At 31.5% G+C, this 18,735-nt stretch overlaps 1 protein-coding gene across 6 annotated transcripts in view; it reads right to left on the bottom strand.

Moving 5' to 3' along the window:
• Positions 1-18,735, bottom strand: part of COP1 (COP1 E3 ubiquitin ligase) — a 218,696-nt gene that overhangs the window by 132,810 nt on the left and 67,151 nt on the right. For all 6 annotated transcript variants that reach the window (XM_073216792.1, XM_073216794.1, XM_073216796.1 and 3 more), the window contains 2 exons: positions 14,498-14,555; positions 865-979 (listed from right to left, as the gene is read on the bottom strand). In XM_073216792.1, the coding sequence (XP_073072893.1) occupies positions 865-979; positions 14,498-14,555 (173 nt within the window). The remainder of the gene's footprint in view (positions 1-864; positions 980-14,497; positions 14,556-18,735) is intronic.

Here is an 18,735-nt window from a genome sequence, read left to right on the forward strand (position 1 = left end):
ACCCAACTTATACCAAGCACTGAATTTTATATGCATCACCTATAAATCTTAAAAAAAAAAAAACCCACAAAAAAACCCCGTAGGTTTGGTATTAATGTCCCACCGCATTCGTGAGCAAAAAAGCTGAGAAAGGCTAAAGATCAGAGCTAACAAAAAGAGGCAAACTATATTACTTCCCTACAGCAATAAAAATAACCTATAGTATCAGGTCCATGTCTCTGCCTAAGTTATTCCTCACTTTGAACGTGTTTCTAATTCCTTTTTTTAGTTAATTTATGCTAAACTTGACTAAATATAACTCTTTGATATTCCTACAGTGATCATTCCTACATTTCCCCATTTTCAACTTAGCCTGGCCTTTCTACTCCCAGCTATTAAGTGGATATTCTTCTCTATTCCCACAGCACCCTTTGCATATTTACGTAGAATATAGTATTACATAGAATTATTTACCAGGTGCTTTCCCCACTAGATTTACAATATTCCTTGACAATAAGAATTGGTTCTTTCATCTTTTTATTCTTAGCACAGAGGACAGTGCTTAGAACTCAATGTTGATAGGAGACAACTAAATGGAACTTATTTTTGCAAGCTACATATTTGCGACTAATTTTTTTTAACTTTATTTATACAGCTCACTATATAAAAATCAAAAATTCACTAACAGAGAAAGAGAACAAATACAGCTATGGGAAACTAAAGTTCTCTAAGACCTGTAGGAATGTCCAGAAGGCTTGGGTGGATTATGTAAAAAAATATGTATTTAGCTTTATAAATAGGACTTTCCCTAAATTCAACATAAGAAGCTAGATGGATTTGAAATATGAATTGTAGATATTTTAAAAAGAAGTCCCAAATACATACCTGAGATACGAGACATCCTTGTTGAAAAGTAACATTGCTCTAAGTCTTCAAAATGAGCAGTGAGTCGTTTTCGTCTTGATGCTAATGTGCTGTTATACCAAGGCTGTTTCTTTGTCTATGGTGTAACAAGAAAAGACACTTGTGAATCAATAAACCATATTCTTCTTCTACACAGAATACTCAAATGCTTACATATTAAATCTCAAAAGTTCATCACATTAAGCTAATCACAAATGGTTAAAACCGTGCATTTTTTAGACCATATTTTCCAATTTTACAATAAGAAGCTTCTTTCAAACTCTCCAAATTAAATGAGGAATCCACATAACTACCATTCTAAATTTCAGAATTTTGAGATTTTTAATATGCAGAAATTTTAGAAAACAATTATCAAAAGAAAACTGTTACATCATGCCTATATTGCAGCCCTATACCCTTTGAATAAATAGGAAGAGTGCTTAATTGTGCATAATATATATATATATATTAATACTGATTATTAGATTAACAGGTGGTAATATGTATACACCAAATAGTTTGACATATACATTAGAAGATCAGGATAACTAAATCAGATGTATACCAACAAAGAAAACAAACCTGAACTGTACTAGCATATAAATACTATAAAAAACAGAAGTCAATGATACTAAATATATAATCTATACCATATTAACTGAAAGGGTAAGACAATTCTTCCACAGATGGGTATTATCTATTATGCTTGAGGCACATAAAGAGATAAAGAGCTAAGACACATAATGCAATATTGAGATGACACAAGTTCACCAATAACTATACTACAACTGCAAATGTATTTATTAAGTAAGAAATATGAAGGTACTACTGTAAGTGAAACACTCTAAAGCAAACCGTTCTAAAACTAGATGGTGGGTATTAATATTTTAAAGCAGTACTTGGATCGCAAGAAACTTAGACAATTACCAAAGATAAAACAGATAACCAAACAGGAAGCTGAATTCAGAGAGATGATGATAAATCAAATACAATAGTGCAGAAGAGGAAGAGGACAATACTTATTTGGGAACAAATACCTGCAAAAGAACACATACAAGATTTGGAGACTAAAAAGAGAATTTGCAAACAGAAGATAAGTCTGAAGGAATTACCCACAATGAAGGATAAAAGTCAAGACAATAGAATACTTAGAAGATAAGAGACATCAAAGTCAAAATAATAAAAGCTTAAAATATGGGCATTCAGAGACCCAGAGTAACAGACTGAAGAAGAAATATCTGAAGAGTTGTTGTTGACAATTTTCCAGAATTGAAAACAAACATAAATACACAAAAAAATTATTTATATCAAGTAGAATGATTTTTTAAAAAAATCCACAACTAGACAAAATAAGGTGAAACTGTGTTTATGTCCAAAACCAAAATGATTTTAAAATTAGGCAGATAATGTACCTAACAGAAACAACAAGTAGACAGGTAAAATACTTCTCAACAACAATAGAAAAAGCTAGACCATAGTGAACCTTGATTAACTTCAAAAAAGTTAAAAGAAAATAACCCAAAGTTCAGGTCCAACCAAACTATCTTGAGCAAAATATTTTTTAATGTGAATGAAAACAAAGATTAGTACCAAGAACCAATTTCTAAAAAAATTTCTGTAATTATGTGCTTGAAAAGTTCAGTAACATAAACTAGAAGGTCTGAAACACAAAAATGAAAAAGAAGCAGGGAAACTAGTAACCAATTAAGTGATTTAAAAATATTGTTTGTATACATTAGTGATAATATCTAGTTTATAGGGTTAAGGATAAGACAGAATAAAACAGACCAAATAACAGCATATAAGGCCAAGGAGAATCAAGAGGGCTTTCTGAAGTCCTTATGTTGTTCAGGAAGATAATTAAGATACTAATTAAGTTTAAACTCTGCTGAGGTGTTATTTGTGAATGAATTTCAAGGATAACAACTGAAAAGATAGTAAAAGAATAAGTAACACCTTAAATAGTAGAGGGATGGGAGAAAGGAGTAAAAATATAAGAAAAAAATTCAAAATTCGGCTGTAAGACTAACAGCAGTCATTAAAGAGTGAAACTATGCTAGTAATCATACTAAATGTAAATGTAATCACTCACAAATGGGTGATAGAATGGATTTTTCAAAATGCAACTGCGTATCTACCCAAGAAACATCAATAACATAAAGAAACAGAAAATTTGAAATAACATAAAAAATAATATATTAGGCAAATATAATCAAAGGAGAAAAAAGACTCAAGATGAAAAGGATTAATGGGGATGGAAACAGCCACTTCATAACACACAGGTTTCAATTCAGTAATTGTATACCTAGTATACATAACAGCACAGTCTCAAAAATACATAAAGCAAATTGGTAGAGAAACTGACAAATCCACCAACATAGTAAGAAATTAACGTCATCAACTCAACTGAAAGATTATGCCAGGAACACTACTAGAGATATAGTAAAATTTAAAAGATTGCTTTAATAAATTAAAATTTTTAAGTTTAATAAATAATAAGTAAGTATAGAACACTGTACTCAATTAGAAAAATAACATTCTTAAGCATACATACAACATTTACAAAAACTGACCATGTACGAGATCACTGGCTATAAACATGACCTCAACAGGGCAGTTTCTTAAATGAAACACACACAAAATAACCCCACTAATTATAAAAGCTATAAATGCCATGACACAGAAATTAGTAACTTATGCTTATCAAAATCCATCAATAAAAAGATGACACAGTAATACACAAACTGTAAGACAATATTTGCAACACACAAGAAACAAATTAATATCGTGAATACATTTATTTTATTCCTATAAGTAATTAAGAAAAAGACTGATACAAAAAAAAATGGGAAAAGACAAAAGATGCCACTGTTCAAAAGATAAAACATGAATGCCAATAAATCAAATACTGGCTATACATTGTCAGAAAAACGCAAATTTAAACCACACCAAAATTCTATTTATTATCCATTAAAGTGGCAACCATTTAGAAACTCAACAGTACTAACTGTTGACAAGGATGTAAAGAAACTAGAACTCATACACTAGTGGGAATTTTAAATTAATAAAAAGATTTTGAGAAACTATTCCATATTATCTCAAAATACAAAAAACACTGATGTGTGAGAAAATAACCCTCACTTCCACTCCTATGTGCAACATCTAGGAAACCTCTTGCACCTGTACATCAGGAGACATATACAAGGATGTCCTTAGTAACAAAAACAAAAATCCTAGAACCACATCAAGTGTACAAAGATTGGACAATTGATAAATTGTGGTATATTAACAAAATGGAATAATATACATTAGTTATGATGAACCAGGGATACCCAGACATCAGGAATGAATCTCTGATAAAACAAGTCAGAAAACTACATAATAGGATATCATTTTTATAAAATCCAAATACAGCCAAACTGCATAATACAGGAGTACATATATGTATTGTAAAACTATTTTGAAAGATCAACACATTGACAAACACAAATATCAGAAGAGTGATACCTCTGGGCATGAGGCAGGGTAACAGAATTTGTTAGGACCACATGGGTAACTCAAATGGTGTCATTAATGTTCTAGTAGTTAACATAAGAGCTGAGTTCATAAGAGCTTTTTATTATAATCATGCTTCTAATTTCATTTTTATAAAATACATTCCTTTTTATGTCCCAATATATTTGTATACATTCTAAGGGGAAGAGTACAGAGTTTTTAAAAAGTGATCTGCTCAATAAAAAGAAGACTTCACCATCTAAAACATAATGATTTTAATGATAAGAATCATGAATATGACATATAAAACAAGGAGCAGTCAAAACACCATTTGGCTCAGCTTCCAGTTTTTATAGCAAATTCATCTTCACAATTATACTAATATTTATTCTTAGCTTTTCATGAATATATTTATTCAGTGTTATTCCTTTTTAATCTGCCCAAAACTGGGCTGCTTTGTAACTGTTGGCAAATACATGAGTTATTATCATACACATTTAATTAAATTCTCAAATAACCTTAATATAAATTAATAGAAATATGCTAATTGTGAGGGGATAAATGATTTTAGAATATAAATTGGTTGCAGATAATCCACAAGGCCAATAATCAGATTGCACATACTCCGGATAAACTCTCTACCTACACGTAGAACATAAACATGGCTAGAAATCAAAAGGAAATGTTCATTACTTGTGTTTATTTAGATTAGTTCTAAAGAAAGATAGTCATACTTACCAAACTCAAAGATAATTAAATTTCATCACAGCAAAAAAAGAAGCATATAAATACCTTATTTGGTCATTAAGTGAAAAATTTCTCATATAGTGGAAAAATACTATCAAGATAATAGAGTAAATTAAGCTTGATTATACAAAAAGATCACTTACTGTCAACCTGTAAATTATGCAAAATCTTTAAAAATTAACAAAAAAATTGGTTTCAGTGAAAGGAATTAAATTGAAAATAGAAAAGCAGCACTCAAAACTGATTATTTCATTTCACATTCTTAATATAAACTAATGATCAAGAATACAAAAGCAATAGATCTTCAAAAGATGAATGAAATAAATAATGGAATAAAAAACTGTTATGATAGCAAAATTCTCTACCAATTCCACTGAAAGCCCTACTCTAAATGAAGCTAGAAGTGTTCTGTATGCTTAACTGAAATTTTCAAGTTTTTCAATAGAAAAATACCCCTCCATCCCAAACTAATTTCATAAATGAAACAATGCAGAATGAAAACTTACTATTTATATAGTAATCTTTATAAGATCAAGGAGCAAGTACAAGATAATGAAACAAATTAACTGTTAAACACACACACTCATATTTTCATATAAATAAATATAAAGAATGGCTTTAAAGAATAAACATAATTTAGAACAGTGGTTCTCAAAGTGTGGTCCCCAAAGTATGGTGCTCAGGTCCAAGGGTTTCTGAAATCCTGTCAAAATATCTGTAAGGTCAAATCTATGTTACTAAATAAAGTAAGATGTTATATGCTGCTTTCATGTGTTTATGTATGTTCTTGCAAGAGAAAAACAATGGTCAGTATAAATGTATTCGCCTCTTAGCACAGATCAAGGCAACGGCACCAGTACCACTAACAATTATATTCTTCAACATCACTTCTAATTAAAAAATAACTCAAGGATACATTTCATAAAGTTGGTTTCCCTCAAGGATACTTTTTTAAAGTTTCAAAATTTTAAAGTTTTTAAGAACTTCAATTAAAATTGTGGTGTAATTAACAAATAACATTATATTAGTTTAAGGTGTACAACATAATCAGTATTTGTATATATTGCAAAATGATCACAATAACTCTAGTTAACATCTGTCACTGTATATAGTTATACAATTTTTTCTTGTAATCAAAAAGACTTAATCAAGATCTTAGACTTTAAGATCTAAACTCTTTCAAACTTTTGTATATGTAACATAGTATTATTAACTGCAGTCACTAGGTTGCATATTATACCCCCATGGCTTATTTTATAACTGGAAGTTTGCACATTTTGACCCTCACTGATCCTCTGGCAACCCACCAATTTGTTCTCTGAAGCTATGAATTGTTTGTTTGCTTGTTTATGTATGTATATGATTCCACATATAAGTGAGATCATAAGGTAAAGACAGGCTTACCTTGTTTTATTGTGCTTGGCAAATCCTGAGTTTTTTACAAGTGGAAGGTTTCTGGCAATCGTGGGTCAATAAAGTCTATTGGCACTATTTTTCCGACGGCATTACTCAGTCTGTGTCCTTGTCACATTTGGATAATTCTCAAGATACTTCAAACTTTTTCATTATTATTATGTTTGATATGCTGCTCTGTGATCAGGGATTATTACTTGTAAGTACAGATGATCAGGTTAACATTTTTACCAATAAATTATTTTTAACTAAGTTATGTACTATTTTTCAGACAATGCCATTAAACACTTAACAGACTGCAGTAGAGTCTAAACATAACTTTTATATATACTGGGAAACTAAAAAATCCATTTGACATGCTTTATTGCGATATGTGCTTTACTTCAGTGGTCTGCATCTGAACCCGCAACACCTCTGAGGTATGCCTGTATTTGTCTTTGTCTTTCCAACATTTCAATTAGCATAACGACCTCAACACCCATTCATGTTGAGGCAAATACCATGATTTCCTCCTTCTTTTATGGCTGAATACACCACACACCACATTTTCTTTATCCTTTCATCCATCAATGGACAATTAAGTTTCCATATCTTGACTACCATAAATAATACTGTGATGACCACGAAGGGGCAGATATCTTCCTTCCCTAGTTAGTGTTTTCATTTTCTTTGGATGAATACCCTGAGGTGGAACTGCTGGATTAAATAGTGGTTCAATTTTTAATTTTTTGAGTAGACAACATATTGTTTTCATAGTGGCTACATCAATTTACATTCCTGCCAACAATGCACAAGGGTTTCCTTTTCTCCACACCCTAACACTTGTTAATTTGTCTTTTTGATAACCAGCCATTCTAGTAGGTGCGAGGTGCAATCTCACTGCAGTTTTGATTAGCATTTCCCTGATTAGTTTAGCATCTTTTTGTGAACCTGTCAGCTATCTGTATGTTTCTTTGGGAAAAATGTCTATTCAGATACTATGCCCATTTTTTAAATGGATTTTTGGTATTGAATTGTACGAGTTATTTATGTATTGATATTAATCCCTTATCAGATATATGATAAGCAAAAATTCTTATTCAGTAGTGTGCCTTATCATTTTGATGATGGTGTCCTTTACTGTGCAGAAGCTTTTTAGTTTGACATAGTTCACTTGTTTATTTTTATTTTCATTGACCTTGCTTTCAGTGTCAAATCCAAAAAATCACTGTCAAGACTAGTGTCAAGATTACCATCTGTTTTCTTCAAGAAGTTTTATATGGTTTCAGGTCTTTTCAAGTCTTTAATCCATTTTGAGTTAATGTGTGTATATGGTGTGATTCATTTATATTATTTTGCACGTGGATGTCCAGTTCTCCCAGTATGGTTTATTGAATATAGACTATTCTTTCCCCATTATATATTCTTGGCTCTACTCTTATGAATTAAGTGACAAAATATGTGTGGGCTTACTTCTAAGCACTCTATTCTGTTTCGTTGATCTATCTCTGTTTTTATGCCAATACCATATTGTTTTGATTATACAGCTTTGCAATATAGTTAGAAATCAGGGAACATGATTTCTCTACCTCTGTTCTTTTTCAACACTGCTTTGGATATCCAGGGTCTTCTGTGGTTCCTACGAGTTTTAAGATTGTTCTATTTCCATGAAAAATGGCATTGGAATTTTGATAGGGAGTGCACTGATTCGGTAGATAGCTTTGTGTAGCATGTACATTTTAACAATATAATTATTCCAATCCATGAGCATGGAATATTTTCCATTTATTTGTGTCTTCTTCAATTTCTTTCATCAATGTCTTATAGTTTTCAGTGTATAGTTATTTCACTTCCTTGGTTTTGTTTAATTCTCGATACTTTATTACTTTTACTGCAATTGTAAATAGGATTTTCTTCTCTTTCTGATATAATGTATAGAAATGCAACAGATTTTTGCATGAGTTTGTATCTTGCAAATTTACTGAATTTATTATCTCTAACAGTTTTTTGGCAGAATCATTAGGGTTTTCTACATATAATATCATGTCATCTGCACATAGTGACAGTTTTACTTCTTCCTTTCTAATTTGGATATATATATATTTTTTTGCTTCCCTAACTGCTCTGGCTAGGACTTCCAATACTACTGAATAAAAGTAGTGACAGTGGGCATCCTTGTCTTGTTCCTGATCTTAGAGAAAAAGGTCTCAGCTTTTCACTTTTGAGTACGATATTAGCTGTGGGTTTGTCATATAAGGCCTTTATTATGCTGATGTACATTACCTCTATACCCACTTCACCCAGAGTTGTTATCCAAAATGGATGTTGAATTTTATGAAGTTTTTTCTGTATATAGTGATATCACAGGATTTTTATCCTTCATTTTGTTAATGTGGTGTATGACACTGGCTAATTTGCAGATATTGAATCATCCTTTCATTCCTGGGATAAATCCCACTTGATCATGGTGTATGCTCCTTTTAATGTACTGTTGAATTCAGTTTGTTACTATTTTGTTGAGGATTTTTGCATATATGTTAATCAGGGATATTGGCCTGTAATTTTCTTTTCTTGTGGCATTTTCATCTAGTTTCAGTATAAGATTACTGCTGCCCTCATAAAAAAGTCTGAAAGTATTCTTCCCTCTTTTATTTTTTGGAAGAGTTTGAGAAGGCTTCTGTTATGAAATGGAAAGTACGCATAAAGCAGTTTACTTATATACCAAAACAGAATGTAGTGTCAAGAAAAAGTACTTGCATAATTGTTTAATTCACCAGCTAAATTAGGTCTGCTTCCTTCATAGGATACTAGAGGAAAATATGGATCTTCAGGAAGGAATAAATAGAAGGGAAATGGCAAGTATCTGAGTAAATATAAAGAACTATTTTGTTATTTTAATGTTTTTAAATATATGACTTATTATACCAAATATATTATCTTCTAGGTTTATAATCTATGCATATATAATACACATAGCATAAAGGATGCAAAGGGTGGGAAGATAAGTAGACCTACAGTCCTCAGACATCTAAATTTTTCATGAAGTGATGCAAATTTACTCTACGACTGGGACGAATTACAGATATATAAATCTCATATAAATAATACCGATATATAGTCTTTACATAGTACTTTGAAACATTTCTTACAATAAATTCCTATTTGTATAACTACCAAATCACACATTTTTATTTAGCATTTGCCAAATAGTATTCCTGGAAGACTACCAACTCTCTCTCCCCCTTCCTTTTCCCTCTTGCTCACCCATAACCAAGCCCTCAACACATACACACAAATGGAAACACACACCGTAAATAAGAGTTATTTCCCATTTTGAAACATCCTATTAGATGACTTCTTTGGTACCTTACATTACTTCATATTTTGCTTTTCTTGTTTGGGAAGTTGAGCAGTATTTAATATGTGAGCTGACCATTTGAATCCTCATCTTTTTTACCATGTTCTTCATTCTCCCCCGACTTTGGAACTTTCATCAAAAAGATGAAATAAAAGAAATATTTGTCATTTCGAAGAAATAAAACCACTTACCTCTCATACTTATGATACTTTTCCCTGGGTTTAAAATTTTGTTTATGGTGTTTTATCATATACAAGCTTCTTAATTTCTGTATTTCTATTATTATTTGAATCATTATTTAGCTGATCTGCACTCTTACGGTAAGTGATAAAACAGAAAGCCCAATTTCTTGCAAACGGTTTCCTATCACACCACCATTTACTTTATCTTCCCTTTCATCACTGATCTATATATTCACTTTTACTACAGGCTAAACTACCTTTTAGTTGGACTTTAAACTTTTATTGTGCTCATTTTGTTGCAACAGTCTTAGAATACATTTTAATTAACTTAATGGGTAAATGACCTCATAATTATATCTTTGAATCATTCATTCTACCAATGAACTTTAAAGTCAACTGGTCACTCTGTACACCTTTAAAAATATTCTTGAGTTTTTAAATTGGGATTGTATTAAATTAAGAGTCATAGCTTTTGGTTTATTCAAACTATCCTATAATTGCTTTAATCTAGTCTATTTTTTTTATTTTTCTTGAATATTATATATTTCATTAAGGTGGCCATTTTTATTAGCATGCATCAGCACTGTCTAAATTATTTTAATGTACTCTTTTATTATAATAGCCAGTTTCACCTACAAACTGAAACATTTTATGTGGGCACTTCTTAAACTTTTTTTGTCTTTCTCTATTTACCATCTTAAATTTTTCCTAGCTTCTTGAGTGAATGTCTGATTAATTTATTTTCATTCTTAACTAAAAATGAATCCATTAAATCACATAAATTTCTTAGGACAATGCTGACCACAATCTCATTAAGTTTTGATATGTACTATCACTAGCATTATTTTTGAATTGTTTGTTTCAGTATCAGCATCTGGACCTACTCTTTGACACAAAGGTATTCAGAGTAGTTTTCAGTTTACTCTCTTCAAGATAATCTATTTGTCTCTCTTAATATTTATTTATTTGGGATTCTGGTTCAGAGAATGTAGATGGTGCAATTTATCCCGTTGTAGAACCAAACCATTTCCAAATACCCCAAGACTACTATCAATAATATGCACCCTCTGATGCAAAGTACAACATGAGACAAGTACCTGTTAAACCAAGTTTAACTCCTCTCACTCAAAGAAAAATCTAGTCTTTATAATTGCCTAATAAAGTCAGGCATCAAGTGGCCTCCATTATGTTTTAGCCCATTTCTACTTTTCTCTCTCTTGCTCACTTGTCTCCAGTCACACTGGACTTCTACATCATGTCAGGCATGCTTCTCCCTTAGGGCTTATTATCTCTGCCTAGAATGTCTTCCAGAGATATTCATATGGCTTGTTCTTTCCCCTCTTTGTTCAAGATAATCTATTTTTATTACTGTTAGTATTTCTCCAACTAGACTGGAAGCTTGGTTGCAGCAGGACTTTCTATCTTTTAGTTTTCATTTAGTAATATACCCAGAGCCTATAACAGTGTCTGAAGTAAAATGTACTCAAAAAAGATCTGCTGGCTGAATAAATGAATACTTAAAAAGCAAATGCTCTGAAGCTTTAATGCCTGGGTTAAAATCTAAGCTCCCTCCTCTTAATAGTTATATTACCTTGGGAAACCTCCTTAACTTCTCTGTGCCCTAGTTTCCTCCTCAATAAAATAGAAAACAATAGTAAAAGTACTTATCTCATAGGGAAGTTCTGAGAATTAATTAAATAATACATGTAGAGTACTCTGTGCAATGTCCATGAATAGTAAGTGCAAAATAAATGTCATTTACTATTACTACCTTAATAACTTTGCACTATACTTTTAAATCTTCCACTATGTTTAAGTTTTAATCAGTTTTTAAAAATTTGTAACAGTTCTTGCTTTACATATATCCCAGGGCTTTATACGTCACAAAAACAATTAGTACTTTGGGGGACTATACCTTTTATTTATTTGAAAAACTGTATTTTTATGCTTTTTACCTTGAGCTCTACTTTTGTCTGCATTTTTATTTTGTTGTTGTATTTGTTATTGTTTTTGTTATATTCTCTAGCATTCTTAAATTTGCCAAGCTAGTCCTCAACTATTCCTCTATTTTTAATCCTTTCAGAGTCAACTTGTTTTAGGTCTGTCTCTTCCAAAGTGTATAGCTAGAAATGAACTGTAAGGCTTTCAATGCGCCATGTCATATTTGTCCTATCCTGTAAATACTAGTAGGATTTCCTCCTCAACATCTTTCCTGCCCTCCAGTAGATACTGAAGTTGGAAACTTCTGGGAGACCCAGACTATTTTATCCTTAGACATGCTTTTATTCTGCATACAGTGATTCACAAGTTAGGCAGGTTTCCTAAGTATTTTTTTTGATCTTCTATAAATTCTTCTAAATTTTCAGTGTAAGGATAGCAATATATTACTGGGATTTCTTGTAAATGAAGAGGGTGGATGGATATTAACACATTAGTTCAGTGTATAATCTCAAACCAGAAGTCTCTTTTATCTCATGATAATAGTAAGTGCTGCTCTAAAAACTAAAAGCAAAACAAAATACTATCCTGATTGCTTTTTTTTCACCCAGATTCAATTTTTATTGCTTCTAGCTCATTGAGTTTGCTAGGAATCCCAAATAAATTTATATAAATGGCAATAGTAGAAAGTCTTTTCTTGTTCCTCTGTAATACGTTTGTCAATGCCCTGCAGCCAGAGACCAACAGCAACAAACCTGTAGTTGAACAAGTTTTACTTATTGCTCATTACAACAAAGAACACATCACACTACAGGTAAGAGAGAGGTGTCTCAGTAAGACGGTATTAGAAACAACTTAGAGGACAAAGACTCATGCTAAGTCATTTGAGAGAGAGTTCAAAAAAAGTGAGGCTTTGCCCTGGATTGGATTCTGTCAAGAAGTGGGGATAATTCTGTGATGAGTATCTAATACATCTTACTCTAGGACAGAAGACTACATTGAGACTCGAGTTGTAATTAGTTAGGAAGCAGCAATTGCATGTATTAACCAGGACAGGAGTGTTTGGCATTTTTTGTGGTTTGCACAGTGACTTTGTTCTTTTATGTGCTTAGAAAAGCTCATGCAGTGATCTTGTTTTTTGTTTCATTTCATCACAAACAGACTGGCCATGTCTGAAGTTCAAATCCTATGAGATTATGTTTAGAAGGAGAACACTGAGGCCTAGCTGTGAATGTCCTGTTTCCAAGTTCAGAGACTGCTGGTCCCTCTCAAGATCTTGAAGTAGATTTCAATTTACTACTTTAAATATTCTTCCTACACATTTCATTATATCATAAAAACACCAGATCTGGTATTTTCATGGCTGTTCAGAAATAAAATACAAAGCAACCTATGAACTTACTACTTTAAAAAATAGACCAAATACATGCATGCATGCAAAGGTAACACAGGATATGCAGAGTAGTCACATAAACTAACCATAGAAGTTACAGAGGTAATCATCTAAGTAGTGGGAAAAGAAAAATACAAACATAAACTGATGATCCAAAAGACTTTTCTTTTTACTTTTAGTAAAAATAACTGCATTATCATGTAAAATGAGTATACAAATGAACATGCATTAAAAATGCTTCATATCTTTTACTTCATTCCTTTTACTATAAAGGATAACATTAGGACAATCTATAAAGTCTGAATAATAGTACTGCATCAATGTAAACTTCTTGAATTTTAAAATTACATTGTGATTACATAAGACAATATCCTTGTTTTTAAGGAAATACACACTGAAGTATTCAGAGATAAAGGAACATTAGGTCTTATTCAAACAATTAAGAAAAGAAAACTATATGTGTATATATGTAAGAGGCAGAATGAGAAGGATGTAGCAAATATAATCAGATGTTAACATTTGGACAATCTGGATAAAGGATATAAAGAAATTGTTTATACCATTCTTATAACTTTTCTCTAAGTCTGAAATTATTTCAATAAGTTAAAAAAAAAGTTTGGCCTCAAAATTAGATTCAAGAAGTATCAGCCTCCCTGAGTAACAGATGAAGAGAATAAAAGTCAAAATAGTCATACAAATAATTAGAAGAGAGATGAAGCTAGAGTCTATTTTACTCAAGCCTGCAGTTTATCTTCCAGAGAAAAGCTTCACATTTCAACACAACCATGTGTCATAAGATTGTCAATAGATTAGAAGAACCTTATATCCCTGAGAGAAACAATGCCTTGATTATTTATAATTTCCTCTTACAGAATTTTCTTCCTCTTGGAGTATGATGATACCAGTATGTTAATAAAAATTTCTCATTATTGATGAACAAATAAATAGCTGACTATGCATGAAAACTATCCAAGTCTTATCTATGCCACAGCATTCAAAACAGCTGCCTTTATGACAGGACACTCCAGTAAACCAATCTATGATTTACAACTCAGGAGATTATATTCATATATATACCACTAAAACAGGCTGTTAAACGTTGTCATTTACCTGAGAACTGCCACTGAAACCTGGAGGCTGGCTGTATTCTGTGGAATCAATAATACTACTGCAAAATGAAGACAGAAAAATGATTTCAGTGTTTACATTATTTTAGCAAGAGAAAAAACATATCTAAAATGTATCATATATAAATCCAGTATTTTACTTTCTAAGCAAAGAAATATTTACTGCCAATAATTTAATTAGATATCAAATAAATGCATAGCTCATAAATAAAATATCAGCAAATATTCCAACAATTTACCCCTTTCATGCTACCACCTTAAACATACACACCATGAAAAAATGTCAATAGGGAATAATCACAAAACAGGTATATACATAGATGTATATTCCTCAATTTCATTTCAGATAGTAGTTAACAAGATGTTTAGAACTCTATTTAAGGACCAGAGCACTGGGAGAAGAGCACAGGCATGCAATCAAAAGCTATGATTAACAGATCCTGCTATGTCACTAAAGACCTACATGCCCTTAAACAAGTACCTTATACTCATTTAGTTTCCTTATATACAGTTAGATGATTGGGGACTAGCTATCTCTAGATTATCTAGAGTCCCTTATAGCTCTAAAATATTATGATAATCAACTCATGTGAAAGAAAACTATCAAAGGAATGGAATAAATAAAATGATAAAATACCAATGATCTTTCTTTCATAACCCAAAACCTATACACTAGTTTTCTCTGCTCTGGTCAAACATAATCTCCTTTCTATATTAGTTCCTTTTATTCTTTTTATTTTATCTGTGCATTCTCCTACATAACCCTAGAAAAACCTGTAGAAGTCCAGACTATCCTTTTTCTATTAGTTCTATCTTACCATTTCTATTTTATCACATCATCACACCTATATCTTTTCCATCTTTAAATAAATGAGCCTATGAAGACTACTGATGCTTGAAAATGACATTAACATATATATAAACCATGATAAACCTACAATTTTTATAATTTAAAAAATTCTCCTTTCCTACTTCTACTATAAAAATGTTTATATTCTTGTCCACTAACTAAATTTAAGCAATCAAATTAAACTGACTAAAATGGTTCTCTCTCCACAAATACACAAAATCATTATTTACTTTAGTACTCAGCCTCAAAACATGAGAGGCACTCTTAAAGCAGAGTATGATGCAGGTTTGAATTTTATCCATTAGCAGCTAAATGACCCTGGGTAAGTTATTAATCTTATTTGACCCTAGTTTTTCCACCTATTAAATGAAGAAGAGATGTCAGAAAAGTATGAGATTTAAATAAGTATGTTAAGTTCTCAATACAATGCCTAACTATGGTAAACATTCAATAAATTTTTTATCCTGTATTAATAATATTAGTAATACAGCCTCATTATTTCAAAACTATAATAAATCAGATGGAACTATCCTCCCAGTAACCTTAAATAAAATGTAACACATATTAATAGATCTTAATTCACTGTGTTCTTAACTGTTTATATAATAAGGCTCAATAATACAAGAAAGAGCCTTCAAAGCACTTACACTAAAAATTATAGAATACACAATCTTGTAATGGGTTTCTCTTGATGAAATATAACCAGTGCTCATCTTCCTTGCAGAGTCATGCACTGGTATGACAAAATCACATGCTATTTTCAATATACTCCATCCAGGGACTACGAGGGCTACAAATGTCAAGATGCCATGCATTCAGAATCTCTTCTGTTCCTTTTACTAATGAAATCTAATCCCCTAGGCATTTGTATAGACATTAACAAAATTATGTGGCTGCAAATTTAGAGGTCAACAGAACTGAGCAATGTTTAGATATACTTTATTATGGGGTTATAATCCACATTTCTTTGACTGTAAACCTGAACAGTAATAGTTACAGATCAGTGTATATAGTGAGATAACACTACATTTCAAATACATGTTAAAAAAATAGTCATCAATATGTTTAAGATACTGGATAAAGGTTTAAACGGTGTTTCATTAACAACGACTGCAGAGTTTGAACTTCGTATTAGATCTCAATCTTATTCAGTAAGAAAAATTTGTTAATGCATACAGGACTGCAACAGAAGGAAGATGAAAAATAAACACCTTTAATTCTGCTTTTTAAGTGTGTGTGTGTGTGTGTGTGTGTGTGTGTGTGTGTGTGTGTGTGTGTGTGTAAAGTAACATGATTAAAAGAGAATATTAAAGAACACTGACTGGCCTGAGTCCTCTTGATTCTGGTGTTATGCTACTCCTCAGCTCTGACTTAGCCAGTCACCAGATGGTAATAACAATAACACAGTAAACAGCTGTCATTTGTCAAGCATTTACTATACACTAGGCACTGCAGTTAATAATTTAAACTTCATAACTCTGAGGTGGATATTATCATTCCTATTTCTCAAGTGAGGAAACCCAGGCACTGAGAGACTATATATTTAGCCCAAGTAAAGTTAAGTAGACAGCAGTTAAGACTCAAAAGCATGCAGCCAAGTTCCAGAGTCTACACTGAACTACTGTGCTATACTCTCTAGACACATCTCTAACTGAAGAGTGGGGAAATCCTGCATTAGTCTAACTCAACTCATGGACATAATTTAAGGGAAAAAGTAAAAAAACAGCAACCTATAAATAGGAAAGAGAATCAATATTTCAAATAATTGCCAACAAAATTACAGAGTTTAATAATAAAGACTTCAAAAACTGGCAAGAAAAATATTTCAGGGTAGTAACTAAATAACTGAGTTAGGAAAACACATTTTAATCAAGATGGAAAAAATGAGATGATAAAAAATTTGTGATGTTCTTACTGGTGACAATGAGAAACTTAGCTTGAAAACATAAATGAGAACTACGCAGCCATTCATCCAAGTTACAAAGGAAATTCAAAGTTACGTATTAGATGTTATACAACTGCTCTCATGTAAATTATGTGCTTCCAAAAGCAAAGATACACTTCATAAATAAAAGACAGACTGTTGAATCCATTTTGCATATAAATTTTATCTACAAGTAAAAGGTAGCTAAGGGAAAACAGTGGTTCATTCTTGGTAAAAAATAATAGGTGATTAGTTTTAGATTGGACTTTTACTTGGAAAACGATGAGTCACACTTAAATTATCAATAGACACATTAGCTAACTGAATTACAGAGAATTATTTAATCTCTGAGCAAAATAAAGCATATTGAGATTATCTAATGCTGAACATAAAATAAGAATGAGGTTTTTAAATAAGGGAATTGAATACACTAAAAAAGTGCTATGTACACACATGAAATTAGACTAACTGCTGTCATTGGTTTGTTTTCTCTTATAAGACAGAGAAAAACAAGCTTCTACATTTGATTAAGGTTCAGGAGATAAGCCAAAATGTATTTTTTCCAGTATTATACATAAAAAGTATTGAACCAGATCCTCAAAACAAAACATACTAAGCAATATGTAATCTGAAAATCTGACTTACAAATTTTAATGATGAGTAATTAAAACCATATTATTGTCTTCCCTTTCAACCTAGGCAGTAATTCCTAGCATTATAAATTAAGGCTAACTCACTTGCTCTTCACAAAATAATGCTTTTCTGTCAGTTACTTTACTATAAAGCTTTTTCTCTGCTATATAAAGATATATTGTATTATTATGTCCTTTATATAAGAATTGAAGCACTGAATTTCAAATAGTAAATCCTATTTACTAAATAATCAAAATTCTTTTGGCCCCAATTTTGCAGACACCTCAGAGATAGTAGAAATCAGTCTTTGTGTTTGTTTTTTTCTAACTCCACATACCTTTTAACACTGGACACAGTTATTCAAACAAATTATCCAAAATCAACTTGACTTATGTGTCTACCCACAGTAACAGCAACACCTATTGTTCGCTGAGTGCTTACTATGCGCCAGACATTATTCTCATTTCTCTAAATGTGTTATCACATTTCTTTTCCAGTCAAGGCAGGTATTGCTGTTCTTATTTCACAAATGATAAACTTGCCTAAGGTCAAACTGCTTATAAGTTGCAAAGTTGAAATTTGAACCCCAGTAGTGTAATTCCAGAATTTTATATTAAGACTGCCACAGGGACATTTTTTCTCTTCTTCAAGAATCACTGCCCTGCCATTTTTGAACAGCTAGTTTCTACTTATCTTCTTTTCAATGTTTCATTCTCAACTCTGTGATGATTTCCAAAACTCTTTCAACTCCCAAGATTTTATAAGCTCTAGAGTAAGGGTAACGGCATTAGAATACTGGTTATGCCACTAAATG

The sequence above is a fragment of the Manis javanica genome, chromosome 11 (genome assembly GCF_040802235.1).
Source record: "Manis javanica isolate MJ-LG chromosome 11, MJ_LKY, whole genome shotgun sequence".
In the NCBI taxonomy this organism is placed as follows: Eukaryota; Metazoa; Chordata; class Mammalia; order Pholidota; family Manidae; genus Manis; species Manis javanica.